This window comes from Cyprinodon tularosa, unplaced genomic scaffold, assembly GCF_016077235.1.
Source record: "Cyprinodon tularosa strain WSP-4 unplaced genomic scaffold, ASM1607723v1 ctg149, whole genome shotgun sequence".
Lineage (NCBI taxonomy): Eukaryota > Metazoa > Chordata > Actinopteri > Cyprinodontiformes > Cyprinodontidae > Cyprinodon > Cyprinodon tularosa.
Window position 1 is genome coordinate 151,449 of NW_024038320.1, and position 20,553 is coordinate 172,001.

At 34.6% G+C, this 20,553-nt stretch overlaps 1 protein-coding gene across 6 annotated transcripts in view; it reads right to left on the minus strand.

Annotated features, from left to right (window-relative positions):
- The window catches only part of adgrb2 (adhesion G protein-coupled receptor B2), a 367,628-nt gene that overhangs the window by 97,756 nt on the left and 249,319 nt on the right, over nt 1-20,553 (minus strand). For all 6 annotated transcript variants that reach the window (XM_038279177.1, XM_038279174.1, XM_038279176.1 and 3 more), the window contains one exon: nt 15,458-15,584. In XM_038279177.1, the coding sequence (XP_038135105.1) occupies nt 15,458-15,584 (127 nt within the window). The remainder of the gene's footprint in view (nt 1-15,457; nt 15,585-20,553) is intronic.

Sequence of the window (20,553 nt, forward strand, 5' to 3'; positions counted from 1 at the left end):
CTCTGTGATCTCCCCTTCAGACCTTCCACTTCTGGTTCACCAGTTCTCTGAGTTCCAGATCCAACCTCTGTATACATTGCTACAAATAAACCTGTTAAACTTTTCTCCGGGTTCTCTGAGTGGTTTTTCTGCATGTGGGTCAGATTCCTTAAACCGATCATGACAAGGTTGACTGAAGAGAAATGAGGACTTAATGGTGATTGGGTGGAGCAGAGATGCATGATGAGGAGATCTAATGCAGGTGATGCTGGGATGAGTCTTCCAGTTTGAATTTGTGTCTAAACTTCATTTTTCGTATGATATTTTTGAATGACAAACAGCTAAGATTATATTTTGCAGTATTACCCAAAAACAATGTGCACATCTAAGGAAATCAGAGCTGTTTCAGAGCTCCAAATGAGCTAAGCCACATAATATCTATATGCCATTGTACAAATCCCAGTCAGTCACAAAATCCTGAAGTTTATTTCACTTTGGGTCAAATCAAAGCTAACTGAGAAGTAGGAGCTAATGAGGCAGATTGACACAGCTGGCAGGTTTAACCAGTTTAAATTTAGTGAAGTAACACAGGTTGTTCAGCTGAGGAAGCAGAAACAGGATGGACAATATCTGCTGATATAGCATTGAATTATACAAATATTAATATTTTCAGTTTGAGTTACCTTTGATTGCTAAAAAGTGCTAAAACGCAGGTTCTGTCTGACTAGACATTAACCTATAGCCATCTTAGTGTGCTTACATGTATTCAGACACTGCAGAATAAAATATTTAAACTACAGGTAGTGTATTTGTAACTGACTGTAACTTCACAAAATATAATATAAACAAAGTAGATGACTATTCTGCTTTTCAAGTATATATATATATATATATATATATATATATATATATATATATATATATATATATATATATATATATATATATATATATATATATATATATATATATATATATATATATATATATACACTATATTGCCAAAAGTATTTGCTCACCCATCCAAATTATTGGAATCAGGTGTTCCAATCACTTCCATGGCCACAGGTGTATAAACTCAAGCACCTAGGTATGCAGACTGTTTTTACAAACATTTGTGAAAGAATGGGTCGCTCTCAGGAGCTCAGTGAATTCCAGCGTGGAACTGTGATAGGATGCCACCTGTGCAACAAATCCAGTCGTGAAATTTCCTCGCTCCTAAATATTCCACAGTCAACTGTCAGCTGTATTATAAGAAAATGGAAGTGTTTGGGAACGACAGCAACTCAGCCACGAAGTGGTAGGCCACGTAAACTGACGGAGCGGGGTCAGCGGATGCTGACGCGCATAGTGCGAAGAGGTCGCCAACTTTCTGCAGAGTCAATCACTACAGACCTCCAAACTTCATGTGGCCTTCAGATTAGCTCAAGAACAGTGCGCAGAGAGCTTCATGGAATGGGTTTCCATGGTCGAGCAGCTGCATCCAAGCCATACATCACCAAGTGCAATGCAAAGCGTCGGATGCGGTGGTGTAAAGCGCGCCGCCACTGGACTCTAGAGCAGTGGAGACGCGTTCTCTGGAGTGACGAATCGCGCTTCTCCATCTGGCAATCTGATGGACGGGTCTGGGTTTGGCGGTTGCCAGGAGAACGGTACTTGTCTGACTGCATTGTGCCAAGTGTAAAGTTTGGTGGAGGGGGGATTATGGTGTGGGGTTGTTTTTCAGGAGCTGGGCTTGGCCCCTTAGTTCCAGTGAAAGGAACTCTGAATGCTTCAGCATACCAAGACATTTTGGACAATTCCATGCTCCCAACTTTGTGGGAACAGTTTGGAGCTGGCCCCTTCCTCTTCCAACATGACTGTGCACCAGTGCACAAAGCAAGGTCCATAAAGACATGGATGACAGAGTCTGGTGTGGATGAACTTGACTGGCCTGCACAGAGTCCTGACCTCAACCCGATAGAACACCTTTGGGATGAATTAGAGCGGAGACTGAGAGCCAGGCCTTCTCGTCCAACATCAGTGTGCGACCTCACAAATGCGCTTCTGGAAGAATGGTCAAAAATTCCCATAAACACACTCCTAAACCTTGTGGACAGCCTTCCCAGAAGAGTTGAAGCTGTTCTAGCTGCAAAGGGTGGACCGACGTCATATTGAACCCTATGGATTAGGAACGGGATGTCACTTAAGCTCATATGTGAGTCAAGGCAGGTGAGCAAATACTTTTGGCAATATAGTGTATATAGTACTGTCTAACTAGATAAATGTTTCCCATAATAATTATATGCTCTATTGTTCCCATGCTGTATGAATAAGTTTTGTTTTACATCCAATGATAGCTTGAGGTTATACAATTGTTTAATATTGATATTATTACTATGAATACTGTAGAGTTAAGGTATTTTCATTCAAGTTTACCGATGTAGAAATAATCTCATCTCCAGGCAATGACTAATATGAACAGTATCATGCTATTTTGTAATCAAATAGATGTTTGTTTCTTTTTTTAAATACATTTTAATAATTTTTTCTAGGACAAAAGATACAAAACTCTATACTTTAAGTTTGATTAGTTTATAAACATCTAGCTGAAATATCAAAGCATATCCTTTATTCATTTTCACACTGAGAAACACTGATCACAACTTTGCTGATTATTTATGCTCTCACTTGGCAAACCTTTAATTAATGCAATAGAGCATTCAGTGATTCTAATCAAATTTCACACAGAATCCATCATAAACTTCGGAATGCTTTCTTCTTTAATTCTTGTTGACAAGTGCAAGATCTTTGCATACTTTAACCTTGTAGAACTCGCTTCATTTAGAGCAGGGCTTTGTTTTCTTTCTTAGCGCCATCTTTGACTTTAATAAGTTGAAATATGAGCTGCCATCATGCGGGGCCTCAGTCATTCCTCTCCACATTCAGATCAGGAATAGTGCCCATTAACAATCTAAATAATAGAGTGAGCTCTAAAACGTTTCAATTCTGATTAAGAAACCCTGAGAACCAAATGATAGCATGGAAAAACAGATTTAAACTCATTCCCAGCAGAGAGACACTAATTTCATGAGAATTATCACACCAAAGAGTAGTTAGCTTGGTAGGTATATAAAAAGGCTTTCAGAAATCAGGATTTGTAAGAGAAAACTATTCGAAGCAGTAATTAGGTGAAAAATAAATAAATTACGGCAAATTGGCAAAAGAATATGAACAAATTTTCTTCCCTGTGCTGAAAAGGCAACTTACAGCAGGTTTGGTTTGTCCGAGGACTCATCTACAGCACATTAATTAAGGTCACAGAAGCTGTTTAAACCAAACTTTTCAATCATAATTCTTAATGCTTAATGAGCTACAAATCCCTCAGTTATGAGAGTTGAGGGACTCATTTGAAGGAGTATGTATATTCCAGGTCAACGTAGCAACACAGAGCCAACACTCCCTACAAATTCCAAATGTCATGACCCCCCTTGAGTAGTGTGGAAGCCAACGTATCTCAAGGGTTTGAATTCCCTACGGTCACTTTAAGAATTGTGTAACTGCACGTATTGTATCTCTTCATGATCTAACTCAATCAATTCCTCCTCTCTCATCCTTCCTCTGAAGTGAAAATCTGTTTGGCATCTGCAAGACACTGCCCAAACGCACACACAGAAGAATGTACACGCAAAGACACGTGTGGAAACCTCAGCGGCTATAGAAAGTAAACAGGATTAACTGGCTATCCTTCGCTTCACTGTAAACGGCCTTTAATAGCACCACTGCTTCTAAATCCCTCCATCCACCCCCCCACCCCCTTTTCTATTAAACATGGAGGTTAATCCTTGCCCCCCCCCCCCCCCCCCCCCCCCTTGTCCCCAGCGCTGTGGCCTGGGATAAGCTCTGAGAGCTGGGCGGCTGATACTCAGATCTGCTCCAGCAGCCTGGACAACCCACACAAGTGTGTTTGGATGATCTTGGCCTGCATTTTTTTTTGTATGTTCTGACCTGCACATGTGCCCCTTGTATGTGTGTCAATAGCCAGTTTGGCTGCATGATTGAAAGTTCCTTATATTTTATGCATTGCCACACTTTCACAAATCAGTTACGATGGCCTAACTAAGGATAATTTCAAAAGTATTCCATCTTTGCAATTAAAGTTTATAGATGCGTTTTCACATGTCAAATCAGGGTGACATGTCTTTAAAGACTTAGAACAATATTACATACAATGCTTTGAATAAAAAAACAAAACAAAAACAAAAAAAAGAGATAAAGAAAAGGAATTATTGAAAAAAACAACTTTAAAATAACTAAAAAAACAATATAATTGACATTTATCAGTCTGGAAAGGGTTACAAAGCCATTGCTGAGATCCAAGGAATTCATGGTAGAACAGAGGTGGTTTATTCCCAGAGCACAATGGTGACTCATTTTTGAGGCGACAAAGGAACTCAGAAAAACAACTAAAGAACTGCAGACCTCACTTGCCTCAACTAAATCAGGGATTTATAAGACAGAGCCAAGAAAAACCCGACATCCATTGGAGAGTTTAAAGGAACAATATTTTAAACATAATGTGCAAAAACACTGTTGGTGGTTTTAAGCCAAGACAATGGCTAAACGGCTGTCACTGATAACCTAACCTAATTACAACAGTCTGACTCTACAAGAAACTAACACAAAAACAATCTTTTTTTTTTTTTGCTTCCTTTTTTAAAACATCATGTTTCGTTTGTGTTTTCAGGGAACTAATCCTAACTTCCCAATGGTTTTCAGCTATAGTACCTCAGAATATTTAGAATAATGTAGTTCATCACAAAACCCTATGCTTAGCAGTCAATATATTCTATGAGCAAGTCTGGTCCTCAAGGGGCTGTCAAAACAGTATTGGTAATGAAGCACAGTACAGGAAAATATAGTTATTCTATTGCTTGATATGTCAGCTAATAAACTATGTTGATGGATGATCTCCATTTTAGTTTACTTATGATTTTTGGAAATCTCCTCTGGAGAGGAAGTCAATATTTAAACAACTACATTGGTCCTAAGTGGATAAATTAGGTTATTGATATGTTTTTGACTGCAAAGATTAATTCTAAAATAAAGGTTGTATTTTTTGACAGCCTATCAGGTGGGTTTGCTGGTTCTGCACTTCCACCCGTTGGCAAGTCAGTGATAATGTAGCATTTTGATGTCCACTGGAATGTGCACAAAAATATATGTTCTAAATAGCTGTATCCTGTAGAGAACACAATGCATGAAAGAGTTAATTTTCTAACCAATCCTTATGACCCTTTTTCCAGAACCCAATCTCTGCTAAAGCAACAAAGTGCACTTAGCAACAGTAACAGGAGTATCTGGCGGAGAGCCATCGACACAAAAACACTGACCCATACCTTCAGGCCCTCTGCACTGGCTCTAATGGTTGAACTGGGGGCTGCGTGAGGACTCACTAATGGTCACCACATTCGTCATTGATGTCACACATATCACAGAATTCAATGTGCTTTTTTTTCTCCCTGCCCACTTTCCAAAGGAAAAGTCAGTACTGTTCAGCTGGACGAGGGTCACAGGAAGCACAAATATCGCTTGGAACGACCTGTTCATCATATAGGTCACAGCTGTCATGTGGCCCCATGTTATAGAAATTAATACTCTGTAATAGGTTTTAGGTCTCTAAAAAATAATTCAAACCCTGAGGGACCAAGTAATGAATAACAGCAGTTACTCGACTTAAGGGCATCACCTGACTTTAACCCTCTTAACACTCAATGAGAAAGGAACAGGGCCATTCAAGGAGTGGAGTAGAAGGGAATAATGAATCCCACTCCATTCCAGACCAGCAGTATTATCTGTAGCCTCTCTAGGTCAGCTTAATACCTGATATTTCCTCCTCACATAACTGATCCTGCACCCTCAATGCTAAGTCAGCAATAGGACATTCTTATTTTTGTGCCTCTTCTGCTGCAGGGCCACAAAGAAAAATCCACTTACTTCTTACCTGCTGATAAAAAAAAAAAAAAAAAATATATATATATATATATATATATATATATATATATATATATATATATATATATATATATATATATATATATATATATATATATATATATATATATATATATATATATATAACAGAAAAAACATTACTATTTTTTTAAGTTATTTGGGCAGATCTCAGCAATCAGTGGAATACCATTCTTCATAGGGTATGGTTCAGAACTGTTTATAGAGAAGGTCTTTAATAAAACAATGTAAACAGAGGTACAAACATAAAATCACTAACAGTCAAATAACCTGCCTATATAATCCTGTTTAAGTCTAACTTTGGATAAATCCGTGCTAACAGATTGTAGAGACTGAAGTCTAAATGTAGAGTCCATATATTTAAATCAAACACTAAGGAGTCTGAAAACTAGATCTCTGCTGGAGAGTTTAGCAAATTTGGCGAAGCGATTTTTAAAGGTCAATAAAATTACTTTGGCACATTACAATGGCACATCATTTTTCTATGCTTGGAGCGCAAAGCACGTTCTTTAATAACTGTTCTGTTCTTTCACTGAGTTACTCTACTCAATACTGCATCATATTTGCAGTAGGAACTTTCCTAACAGATCCTAGGGGAAAGGATAAGCTGCATTGCCAAGTGTCTGTCTTGTTTATCCACAGTACAACTTGCTTAATTCACCTTTTCATGAAAATGGGGACACACATTAATCCTTTACACAGAAGATGTTGCAGCTTAAGAGATCTGACATGGAGTTAGCAGAAATACAACACGAACAAGACTACTGTTAGTTGAATGGATCAATCTTAAATAAATGTGTAAATAGAGTCGTTTCTCATCCTTTATTACCTTCACAGTATTTAGTCTCTAGGCTCATTGAGTGATTTCTAGAAGCTGGAGTCCAGCTGATAACTTCCTGATATACAAATGTTTTATGTGGTCTTTTGCTAGCAATTTCTGTTTGCCTATAGCTTGACACTTCAGATACACAGAACTCACTGGTGGTTTTCTTTTGAGCAGTAGATGTTAGGCATTAAAGTGTGCATACCTTTGCACATTGTTTTTTTTATTATTATTATTATTGATAGGTTGTAAATGAGGACAATAATCTAAAGATTTTCTTCCACCAGAATATAGTTTATCTAACATTATTTAATTTCACCACAAGTTGTTGTTGACTCAGTGTGACATGCTAATGGAGGGCGCCTGTCTAATATATCAACTGGAAATTAAGTATTAACTAAAATTAACTGATAGGACGACCTTCTAAAACACATTTTTTTTCATTTTTTTTCTTGCAGAGAGAAACCTTCTTTATAATCAAATAGAGTGCATCACAAAAATAATTTTAATATCAAGAAAGCCTTCAGAATTAAAAAGGAAAAAGCAATAATTTTCACATTTTAACTCAGTTATGATCTCTTGATTAATGCTATCAATTGAAAAACTTACTTCAAGGAAAGCCAGCCCTTTGAGATGAATTCACTAAGATTTTAAGGAATTCCAATGGGAAATTTTGAGCATGTTATTTCTTTTTTAGCGATGCAGAGATACAAAGTCAACTTTCACTCTCACAATGACAAAAATAATGATACGCATAGTAAAAGTAAAGGAAAAGTCTTTCATTTAAGCCATAGCTACCAGAAAATTTTAAAGAACTGTTTTAGGATTTGCTTTGGTTTAATTAGATTTGCAACAATTGTTTATTTAATATTTATTTTTTAACATTTAAAAAGAGAACCCTCTTAGAAAAAAAGATAATTAAAATTGAGCTAATGATAAAACACATCAAATGAAGCAGAAAAAAAAATACTTTAATAGAGGGCATAAGAGAGAAGAAAGCTCAATGAAGTTGTTTTCCTGAGCCACTGCAACATATAAAAGAAGAAAAACAGACATTTATGCCTCATGCTACTATTATTAAACGTCGTAATAGGAAAGGCAGAAGTTGGAGGAGAAAATGAAAACAAATTTTATGAAGTAATTTTTGGAAGCAACCCAATAACTTTCAGGTAGTTCAGATTATTTTCATATTGGTAAACACAACCTCCAAATTACATGTTTAATAGATGTTTTTAAAATAATTAAGCGATAACAGTCTAAAAAAACACAGTCATTGTCAAAGTTAGATTTGGAGGACATCAAACAAATTTTAGTATTTAATGAAAAGAAAAAAGAAACTAAACAAAAAGCATAAAATAAAACATGCCATTGCAAATTAGATGTGAAGGTATCTAAAAATAACCCTATTAGGCTGAGGGTTCTAACCTTGGTGATGTAAAAAAGTGATTTCAAGCAAAAATTATAGTGTTCTTTCATTATGCACATCAACACTGTGTATCTGAGCATTGGATAACTGAGAATAGGTTCATTTATTCTCGTAAAACAAGAATCTACACAGAAAAAAAGCTAAATGCTATTCCCTTGTAGCGATATCTATCACCACAGGATTTCAAAGGGAAACTTCTGCTTCCCGCAGCAAAGATGATGAAAATATCCATTTGTCGTCCAAGATGCTTACCCCATTTCAAAGTAGCAATAGGGGGGAGATAGCATCCTGGACTTCCCATTTGACAGCAGCTCTCCAAAACCCCCAATGGAGAGATTTCTAGCACTTTCAAGGCCAGCTGGGATATAATCCTTCCCCAAAGCTATTCCACCTCGTCTAATCTCAATCTCATTTTTATAAACCTCTCACCTGATTGTAGTTTATATGCAAGCTAAAGGGGAAAACAATTTCAATCAAATCTTGTTTAGTTATCTTTGTCAATATGATATATATGAGTTCATTGTTGTTTTATCTTTTAGATGCTGTTTTTTTTTAAAGATCCAGATTAATATAGACTAATCTTTTACAATTAGCATTATGATGAAACCTTATAACGGAAATTATAGTTAAGGATTTCTGCTTCTTTCATTCTTCATTTGTAGATAAACATGATTTTTATATTCTAGTAGTAGCATTGAATAAGCAAATGTGTATGCCTTTATTCAAACTCTTCTCTTCTGTTTGAACCTAAATCTTTTTACTTTCAATGATGACATTTAGACATGTACAATCTATCAATCATAACCATCATTACTACAGTATATCAATGTATGAAGTGCTGCAGTTATAAAGCACCTGTTGAATGCATAATTTAGTAGGCAGTAATAAGTCAGAGGCAATATCTCAGACTGTATAATAGTTATAAAACTTGACTACTATTGATAAACCAAATGTTATTATATTTGGATGGACATTCAATGTCGGTCATGTCCAAAACTGACATCACTGTTGGTGACACTCTGTACCTGCTGCCTTTGGGTTGTATTGTTTAGAAAACATAACATTTGCTGTTTATATCCAGATTTAATTGCCAACTGACCTAAAAAGTGTAATAAATGAAGGCACTTTAAAAAGTTTTAAATCACTAAACACCTGTTTCTAAATGTCATAAATAACTTTTATAAACTGCCACACATTCATTTTCGATTATAATGTAAGGGATTTGAGTTTCTTTGGAGATTTAGCTTTTAAGCTAAGCTAAAAAGATCTGTGCAGTTTTTAGGTCAAGATATCCCACTTCTTTTAAATGGTAAAGGTAAAGTCATTTCTTCCAATAACAGATATGGAAAAATATTTCTTCCATTTTTCATCTGTACAGTACAGTATTTTATCTTTTTTTTTTTTTTTTAACTCTTTGCCTTATGCTTTTATCTTTATACACTTTGTAAGGTCCACATATGTGTGACCACTTTTTCTATAACCTTTTGCCGCTGTAATAACAGAACAATTTCCCCATTATCAGACAATAAAGGGATTTTTTATTCTATTTCCTACTTGGACCATGTTGATGGTCCTAAAGCCGAGTTTGGAAACCATAAGGAATAGGAATACTCTTTAATGATCGATGAAAGTTCCTACAGTAGATGGATGAGTTTGGAAGAAAGGCTTAATTGCTAACCACTAAGGAAGGCAACCAGCAGATGTAGTAGTGGCTTTGAATCTTTTCCCTGTTGATGAATGGAGAACGTGCAGAAGAGCTTCCAGGCAAACAGAACTTAGAACAGAATTGAAGCAAATAAGACAAATGACCATGAAACAGGGAGGTACTCTAACTGGTTTTAAAGGTTTTTCTTCAATTCCTTGTGTTCCCACTCATCTAAATTTTCCCACTTTAAACACAGACACCTTTACTGCATATGTCCGTACATATAGGGCCGGAACTTAACTTGTTACATATGAATAAATAACAATTTAGGTATAATCTAATACAGATTTTCAACAGGGTAAAGAAGAATCTTACATTTGCAATTAAATGGATTTTCTTAATGCCAACTTAAGTCTAAAGCGAAAACTTTGTACAGCTGTAAAAATGATGCACAAGCAGCATCACAAGTGCTGCTCCACTGAGTCTTTTCAAACTTAAAAGCCATCAAGTTATACTGTAAGTGGTTCTCTGAATTCCTAGATGATTGCCAGTCAGACTGGTCGATCATACTGCTCAGAGTGAGGAAGCAAGGAGACTGAACATAGCTCCCACGGTGTTATCTACAAAACTGTGTACATGTCTTTACTTATGTAAGGAGTTATATACACTTTGTTTACTGCCACTGTCAGGCAGGAAATAATGAACCAAGATGTATGTTGCAGCTAGCACTGCTTTTTTTTCTATATGATAAAATATGCTTTATTTGTAATAATACTTACAGGGTAAGTACAACGAAATTTTATAGATCAGACGGAGGGTTAGCCTAAGCTGCAGAGACCAAGCCCTAACAGCCGACCTGACCAGCAAATCTTTAGTGTCTTTTAACTTTTAATTTCAGCAACAAGCTTTAGAGCCAACATAGTAAGACCATATCTGAAAAAGTAAATCATTCCTGGTAAAGTGGGTTGCAACATAGATTATTATTTTAGTAATGGCTTAAGGAGTAAAAGAAGCATCAGTAGTATATATGTTTTAAATCGACTGAATGTCGCATGTTGAATAACAAATGTTAAGCTCTGAAAGGCAATGCTTTATTCATGGCTGAACTATAATAGTTTTGTCATCAGTTTTAAATTTAACTTCTGTATTTGCAAAAGTTTATTATTTCAAGGCAGTATTTTATGTCTTGTTGATAAATATTTTTTTTCAACATTCAAGACAAGGCAAGGAAAGGCAAGGCAATTTTTTTTGTATAGCACATTTTAGTACAAAGACAATGCAAAGTGCTTTACATGATTAAAATATAGGAAAATAAAACAGAATCAAAGCAAGTCGGAAAAAATAAATAAATAAAACAAAATAAAATAAATGCAGAAACAAAAAAGAACATTAAAAACAGTTGGACTAAATAAAATAAGAGAGATGAAATAATGATGTTTCAGTTGAACTGTTTAACTAGAAGAGTCAAAGGTAATCCTAAACAAATGTGATTTTAGTCTTTATTTAAAGGAACTCAGGCTTTCCGCACTTTACAGTTTTCTGGAAGTTTGTTCCAGATAAGTGGAGCATAGGAACTAAATGCTGCTTCTCCTTGTTTCACTGGAAAGAATTGTGTTATAATGAATGCTCATGTACAGTTCACACTCTATATATGTCGTCTTTAAAAGTTGCATAAAATATCAGTATTTCTAATAAAAAAAGCTTAATGATTACAACTTTCAACCAACCTGATGGTAGAATAACCTGAATTATTGATTTCAAACAATAAACATGCATGTTGCAGCCATTATATGTTTATTTATTGAACAAATTAGGAATAACATGTTTTTTAACTAAAAGACATTGTTTATTTTGTCCATATGTTCTTTTTGATTAAATTAATATAAGCCAGTGTTTAATTGTGATTAATTAATTACAGACCCTGTAATTGGGACAACAAGCATGCTACAGCTGTAGGCTACAGCTTTGATCAGTTGCCGATCAATTAGGGAGACAAAAATCAATGGATGCACAGGTTTCCATAAAAGAACAATTTGATTGACCATTTTTTCTGAATGCAAAAATTGTAGAGAAAAAAGGTTCCGATTGAGAATCATAGTTATGCAACCGAATAGCTTCTGTCAGCTTCTGTATTTAAAGCCAGTAGACATTAGCCATAAACTTTATTAAAAAAATGGTGATTGACGAGTGAATATTGAGTTAATAAATGCAGCGTTGTTATAATAACCAGTTGTGCAGTGCCAGAACAATGCTATAAGGGATATAGCTTTCAAACGGCGACTCAGGCAGAAGACAGATAAGGTTTTAGTGACTTGCCTTAAAGCAAACTTATGCACACATAATCCTAGTCTTGAAAATAATGGCTGGTAATGCATAACCATTGCAAGATCAAGCAACCATTTTTTCTTTATTTGTGTCTATTGGCTGTCTGTTGCCTACAATACGTCTAAGTATGATGAAGAGTTCTTCCACCCTAAATTCCCTCTTTGACACATTCACTTCCTATTTCAGAGTCACAAAGAATAACCCTCAGGTGCTAACAAAGCATCTGCCTTGCTGGCTCCTTTTTTAAAATTCATTTTAAGCCTGGCATTAAAGAAATAGAAATCTGCAAACACTAAGAAAAGTCCCTGATATGCCAAATCTTATCTACTTGCACTGATCTTTTTTCCCCCCCCACACAGTCACTGCAGGAATTAGAGAGGAAAAGTCAAAGTTAAAGAACCATTTTTAGAAAGTAAGAGATGTACTGGTGACTGGTATTAAGGTATACAATGGCTTTAAGAATTAATATTAAAAGCTGATTAAAATCTTATACTTTATAATTTCTACTTTTAAAGCACCTATAATGAGATGCTATAGAGTGCCAGTGTTATAAATGCCTTTTACATTTTGAAAGCTATAAATGTGAAAGGGGAATAATAGATACTAAACATTAATTTTATTGTGACTGGTAAATGATGATGATTTCAATTAAAAACTTAGTTGTTTGCAACAGCCATCTGTTTTCTTAAAGTGACATGTTGCAAATTATTTTGTTTGTTAAATAGTTGATCTTTACATTTAAATCCATTAAGGAGTTGCTTGATTGTTGACCTAAATATTTTATAAACTTATAATTACTTACTGTATGTTCATTAAACTCTGAAATGAAATCCACATTTGCTCAATGTAATATCTTAACTAGGTAGCTGCTTATTCAGGGTGAGGTGGACAACATGTGTTCATGGAAACAACTGTGCTTGATTACTTATTGTACAAAGTAATGCTGATTTTTTATCTGCAACAGGAACTAACCAGAGTAAATTCACTATAACAGGTTTAGCCAGAGAAGTGAAGAAAGTTTAGCCTTTGGTAATGTGCACAAGGAATTTGCTGTAAAAATTGAACTCAAATGTTTTAAATTTGTACCAAGATTCTTGATTTTCTGTTTTTATTCAGCACATTTTTCTTGAACAATAAATATATTGTTATAATATTCTACATAAGAGATTAGGCAAGAATTACAATTTCATCTATGTGGTACTTTGCTTAAGAGTAAGCCTGTGTTGAATTTTTGATTTCACATAAATCATTTCTTTCTTGTTATTTGAAAAATAACAATATCCTACTTTATGGTAATTTAGATGTTGCCAAATGTGAAAAAAAAAATAGTGAAGCAATTTTAATTGATAATATCTGTTATTTTTAACAGATTCTTTACATTTAGGTTTTTTTTTTCTAACATTTATTTATTTTATTTTTTTTATTTATTTATTTTTTCTAACATTTAGCTGCAAATGTTAAATACAAATCTTAAATTATTCCAACATCCTTTATTTAATTCTAATTTTAATTAAGTCTTAAATCTACGTCTTAAATGTAAATACCTCTCGTTTCTCCTAAATCTAGGTATTAGATATAATTTTATTATATATCTTAAATCTTTATATTAAATCAAATTAAAAATCTAAATTCTTTATCTAAATATATAATTACATTCAAGAGTTCGTTTTAACATTGAGAATTAGGTTATCTATTTAGATATAAAATATACTGTAGATTTGGTTATATATTTGATTTAAATATGATTATAACATTCATACACAGCTGCAGAAATAGACTTAACATATACGGTTAGATATAATATTAAGCTATAGATTTACATTTATAATTAAATGTTTTTCTTCTAAATGTTAGCAAAGAAGCAAGTAATGTAAACAAAAATGCTCAAAATTACAGGAATATGACAGTAAAAATGTTTTTTTATATATATATTTTTACATTTGGTGGCATTTAAAAAAAAACCTGCCAGTAATTCTGAGATAAACCAGCTGCTGGATAGCAAACTGGGTTGCAATTCAGAGGGTAGTATTTTTCAAAAATCATTAACAAAGAAAAAGTTTGTTGTCTTTGAAAAGTATGTTTTGTTTTTTATTATTTTTTAGAATCTAGTGACCTTTATATTATTTTGTATTTTTCAAAACTATGCACACAGGAAGCAGAAGGAGAAGACATGCAACAGGGATCACCAGGCCGGGACTTGAACCTGTGACGGCTGCATTTAGGACTAAACCTCTGCATATGTGATGTGCCTTTAACCCTTGCAACAACTCCCGCCCCTCTAAATGTATATTTAATAGCAGAAACAAAACCGACAATAGTCATGCTCTGGTCAATAAAAAAGTCCTATCTACCACAATTATCAAGGCATGCTGTTTAAAAAGTAGTTCAGGCAAACTATACAGGACATGTCAGTTCAGCAGCTCCCGGAATAATAAGTAGTAGATTTAGATAAAAGCAATAGGAGTAAGTAATAGACGTGAGTTAAAAACATGAGTTCTGTCTACATAACATAATATTTCTATACAGGGCTAACATACCATAAAAATCTGTTTCCCAAGCATATCTACATAAGAACATGAGCTTTATAATAGAATATGGCAGCAGACGGTATTAGTAAATTGATGACATGCTATGTGACGTGGTTAAGGCAATCATGGAGCTTTTAAGGATGTAAAAGTCCATTTGTGCACAAAAAAAGAAGCATGCACTATCCTCTAGTCACTGAAAAGTATTAATAGATGTGCAAGTTGTATGCAGCACTCAAAATTTACATCCATGTAAATTCAAATGCCTTAAGTCCTTTTAGTTTAAGGTCTCTCCTCCCTTGTCCCATGGGGATAATTCACTAAAGAGCCTGATCTTGACTTTGCACCCAATTATTTTGCACCCAAAAATAGGTTGCATAAAATGTTGCATCATTTAAAGGCAAAATCATAATAGCGCCACATGCAAGAGTATGAATTTCAAAAAGGACAGTGATGTTAAAACTGCAACAGCTTTCTTACAAAAAAAAAAAACATACTTTCACAACACATTCTAGATACTCTCTCTCAAATGTCCCCGAAAAAACTATAAAAACCCGTTTCTTGTTGGAAAATCTGCAAAAAACCCGTTTCTTGTTGGAAAATCTGCAAATTCTAAATCCATCACACTGAAACTTGTTGGCTGGCTGACCTGAACCCTAGTGGCCTTGTTACCGCCATTCAAAATTAGGAAGAGTGCATCAGACTATGCAGCGGTGACTTACCGGATCTTTAGCTTGCTGCGCTAACACGGCGTAGGTGGATATCTTGCTGCAGAGGCATTTGGTGTGGACAGTGTTTGATGCAAGCGTTTGGCAGCCTTCTGTGCCCCAGTTTTCTGCGCCAGCTTCCCTGAAGGTACAAAGCAGGGAGGGAGGAGGAAGGGGGTTGGGGGTGTGGTAGTGAGGTATCACATGGGAAATAGCCTGTTACTATGAGACAAATAATCACCAAGCTGGAACATGACTATGCATGTGCTTCAGTTCTGAAAGTTTCACTTGGTTGCCATTCTTTGCCATTCTATTCACCCTTTAGTTTACTCGTTTTACTTCGGCATCATTCAGTGATTGGACCATTTACAATGACACAAGCTATAACTCTGCTGGTATTAAAATGCAAGCAAAACCCTTTTCATTTAGCTGTTTGCCTGGTTACCACTCTGTTTTACATCCTTTGATTACAAAACAAAAGAAAAACAAAACAAAAAACAGAAAGAGGCTTTGTGGAAAAAATTGTTAACTCAAAGTACAAGGTCCATCTTTATTTGACACAGAGAGGTACCGCAGATTTAGGGACAAAATATTCCTCAGTAGAACCTTAGACATTTTATAGTTAAACACTACTTTTATTTCCACTCATCTACCCTTTTTTACTTGCTTTCAGATCCTCCCCACTGCAGACAAATGTAGAATTGCATCAATAAGGACATCACTGGTCTAATTATCATTAAAGTTCAGATTGCACACTGACCTTATATTCAACCCTGGATATGCTCTGCTTTTACCCACACAGGAGGCTAAAGAGTTCATCTAGAGACAGCACAGTATATATATGGGATCAAGGGGGCTACTGTACATTTGTGTCTTAGAGAAATATTCTCTTAAAACATAAAATTTTCATTTTGAGGGATTTTTAAGGAATATCATCTATTGTGTTAATTTCCCATGCAAAAATGCATTTTTTTTATATGATGTCATGTTATAACCCTAGACTTCACTTATTTCAGTTTTATATGATAGACCTATGCAAAAACCTCTGTTTGTAGAGTTTCTAAAGAAATAATTATAAAAAGATGGATATGCATTATTATTTATTCCCCTTTACTCTGATGCCCCTAATCTAAAACTCTGGTGCGTTTAGTTGCATTTAGAAGCCAACAAATTTTTTCATAAATCTTACATTTTTGTGTACGTAGTTTTAAAATGTTCATTGAAGATTTTGAAAAACATGTTTGAGGACATTAATTGATAAACGGAATTATTAGGAACGCTGGAGCACAACATATGTGTCAGAGATAAAGCTAATTTCTCTTTTCAAAAGAAAAAAATATATGTAAATAATGACAATATAATACAGTCTGAAACTACTTTAACTGATCGCCCAGGAAAGATGGGAATTAATCAGAGAAGAGGCTAAGAACCTGTGTCAACACCAAGAAATCTCCAGCACATTGTAGAGAAAGTAAGTATTACGATAGGAAAATTCAGTTCCTTCTGATGTTAGTTAAAATAATATATGAATTTAGAGAAACATAGATTACAATTTAAACACATATAAATTGCTATGTGTGATGCAAAACCTCCATGACACACCTTTCCCATGGTGCTCGGTAGATGACTGGCTTGACCAAAGTACTTTACACTACATTCAATCATTCACCCATTCACTCATACACTGATGGTGGCAAGCTACATTGTAGCCACAGCTGCCCTGGGGCTCACTGACAGAAGTGAGGCTTCCAGACACTGGCATCGGGCCCTCTGACCAACATCAGGAGGCATGAACCAACAGCCCTTCAGTATCTATTTATTCATTGTAATAAATAGAATAAAATACAATCCCAGAAGCCAACCGCATAGAGACTGGACAGGTTTTAAGACTGGAGTAGAAGATAATACTTTCAGAAAAAATATATCTGCTAAGGTTTCAGAAGGAAAAACCTAATATATAATAAATAAAACAGGCCATAAAAGTAATAGTTACATATTTGTTTTTCCTTAAGAGGGTTTTTATTCATTGGATTGTATGTTAATTTAAGTAAAGATAAAGCTGAATGTTATTGTCAAAGCCCTTTAATTCATGGCAATTTTAGCTTTGTGTGTGTGGCAACCAATATGTGATCTAAGAACCGAAAAGGAACCACCGGCACCATCACCCCCAGTGCAAGAAGAAAGAAAATGAAAAACAACTTGGATTAAATGACTGTGTCTTGTGAAGCAAAAAGGAACACATTCTGACCATAAATGAACTAGAGATGGTTGTACCTTGCAAGCTGTAGCTCATTAAAAAAATACTAAAAAGAACTTATAGAAGATATGCTGCAATATCTTCTGATATCAGTAAGTGGGTGTATCATAAAGGAAAAGATGTCAAACGGAAGCGAAACAGAGAACAAGTCATGGAACTGATATTCTTTGATATAATTTATTATAAAAATAATTTTCTTCTGACAGCTCTCTGAAGTAAAAAAAAAAGATGGATTTTGTGCATTTGCCTTTATATATCAAATCATAAAAGGAAGCAGGCAAGGATAAAAATGACACAAGCTCAAACGGACCACACTGAGAAGTGCGTAAACAGCCTTTTGTTCCCCTTTTAATCAACAAAATACAGTCTGCGTTTGCTCACTTTAGCTGTCCCTTTTATCATAAAGCAAAATAGCCTGAAATGTAATCATTTTGTAGACAGTATGGTTTACCCTGTAATTTTACTGCCACTGTTTTAGAGAAGAAAATAATTACCCCTTTTCTGAGATAATAGCAACGACTTAGCAATTTAATTATTTTCACTTATTTTCACGTTTCTTCTAGACATCCTTAAACTGTCATGGTTTTCATTTGTAAGATATGCCTCTCCTGATTACAGTATATGCTACAGGTACATCTCGGTTTAAAGGAATACCACTAAAAACTGAGTTTAAAAGTGAGATAGAGTAAGAATTGTTAAAAAGAAATAAATATATATATAAATATATATATACATATGCTTCCATGCAGACAACCACAAAATAAAACTAATGAAAAAATGTGATTATTACATACAACCATTGGTAATAATGATTAGAACAAGAATGTTGGCCAACCTGAAAGTAATTGGTCTAGCAGTGACCACTCTGCAGGGGCTCATTCTCCACGAATTACCGCACCAAATTAAGTGTTATAGGGATGCTTATCCTGTGGCTCTTCTGAGGTGTTAAAGAAGCCCAGGTTGCTATAAATGCCACTTTAGTCCCATCTGCACCAGCTTCTATTTTTTTCCTTTTTCTTGCCTGATAACCTCTGAAAACAATTTATCATATGCAGCTTCACTGCCTGTTCGATTCCGTGGTTATACTTGTAACTTTTTTAAACTTTGCTATGAAAATGTTTTGGATTTTTTTTTTCACTCTAATCGATTTGTTTTGAAGAAAGCACTCAGCAGCAAGTCTCTTTCTCTATGAAGTTTTGTGGATCTAAATACTTTAGTATATTGATAATCAGTTATATCCTAATTCATTGAGATGTACCAGAGATGAATTAGGCTTTTTCTTTCAATATAGGAAATAATATAAAAATGTGTTTTGTTCATTGGTAATGTTTTTTACTGACTAAGACATATATAGATAGTAGAGTACTCCAATGAACTAGGAAGAATAAATACTTTGGTCTAAAGAATAATGATGATACATTCTTGCCAAGTAAAGTAAATAAAATTAATTTCAGACACTAGTCACTTTCCGGGAAACCTGCAGAGTCATACAAGCAGACCTGTATGTGACTGAGGTGTTGATCCATTGATCCATCCCTCCCACACTTAAGTATGAGTGAGAATCTATGTGGTGCATCAAGACAAGCCTTTTAATCCCCACAAACTTTATGTTAAACCGCTGGTCTATAATTAAAGAAAACCATTACAGATTCCCTAGGGTCAGGGATTCAGAAGTTCTTTGTAATATGTAAGCATTTTTATTTTTTAATAGACCCCAAAGTAGTCCTTTGGAATAAAAGTATAGCCATTAGATTCAGTGAAGGTCTGATATTTAAAGTTGTTTTGGGAAAGGGGATGCTTTATATATAGTATGCATATTAAAATGATATTTGTTTTATTTCTTACTAAATACTAAATCCCAACTACAGCATCCATTTATTGGGATTTCAAGAGATAAGGTCCTTCCAATTGTTGAGTTACATTTTTATAAATGTCATCATAAACCTTCCTCCTATACCACCTGATCATAAACCAGTGTTAACATATCTAGTTGAGTCACAGCCAAGTTTAAATTAGTGTAATTTTATAATGCAAACAGAACAAAGATAGCAGGCATGGTATCAAAACCACATTTGAATCTAATTTATATATTTAATACAAGGTGCATTTGTTAGAGTTACTATAGCTTTCAGATGTAGAACAGGAAGAAACTTTAATTTTCAACCTAAAAGTTTTTTTTTTTTTTTTTTTGTGACACTTCATGTGACACTATGGTTTAATAGAAAGCTCAAACTTTCATAGATACAAATCACTGTAATTTCTTCTAAAACAACAACAACAACAAAAAAATAAAAAATTACAAACACTTTACTGTAAGTAAGACTTCCAAAGGGGAAAAGAACCTGACTAACTCTTTTCTACCCAGCAAATTTCCTTTTCCTTTTAGGTAGAGATCTGCATGGCCTCTGTGGATGGGAAAGCATGCATACAAAACCATACATAAATGCGCACCTCTGATTTAGTTAGTTTAATTAGTGTAGTTCAGGTTCACGGGGGGTCAGTTTAGGGTTCTTTTTGAAAAATAGCTTTTCGGAACTCAGACCTGGATAATATTTGAATATAAATCTGAAAGTTTGGGCTTTTTATAAGGATTTGCCTTTACTGACTATCATTCTACTACAGTAAAGTGTAGTATATTATGATACTAAGCTCCTCCTACAATATCACTATAACACTCATACATAGACTTGTGTTTTTTTTTTCTAATTTAAGTTGAAAGCAAATAGGCCAAGCAAGTACTAAGATCTATGGTGTTTTATGAAATGCAGTTACCACAGTTTTGTTTGCTTTTCTTATAATAGGTATTTACCTTCATGTATTTAATAAAGACCAGTGTTGGGCACGTTACTTTGAA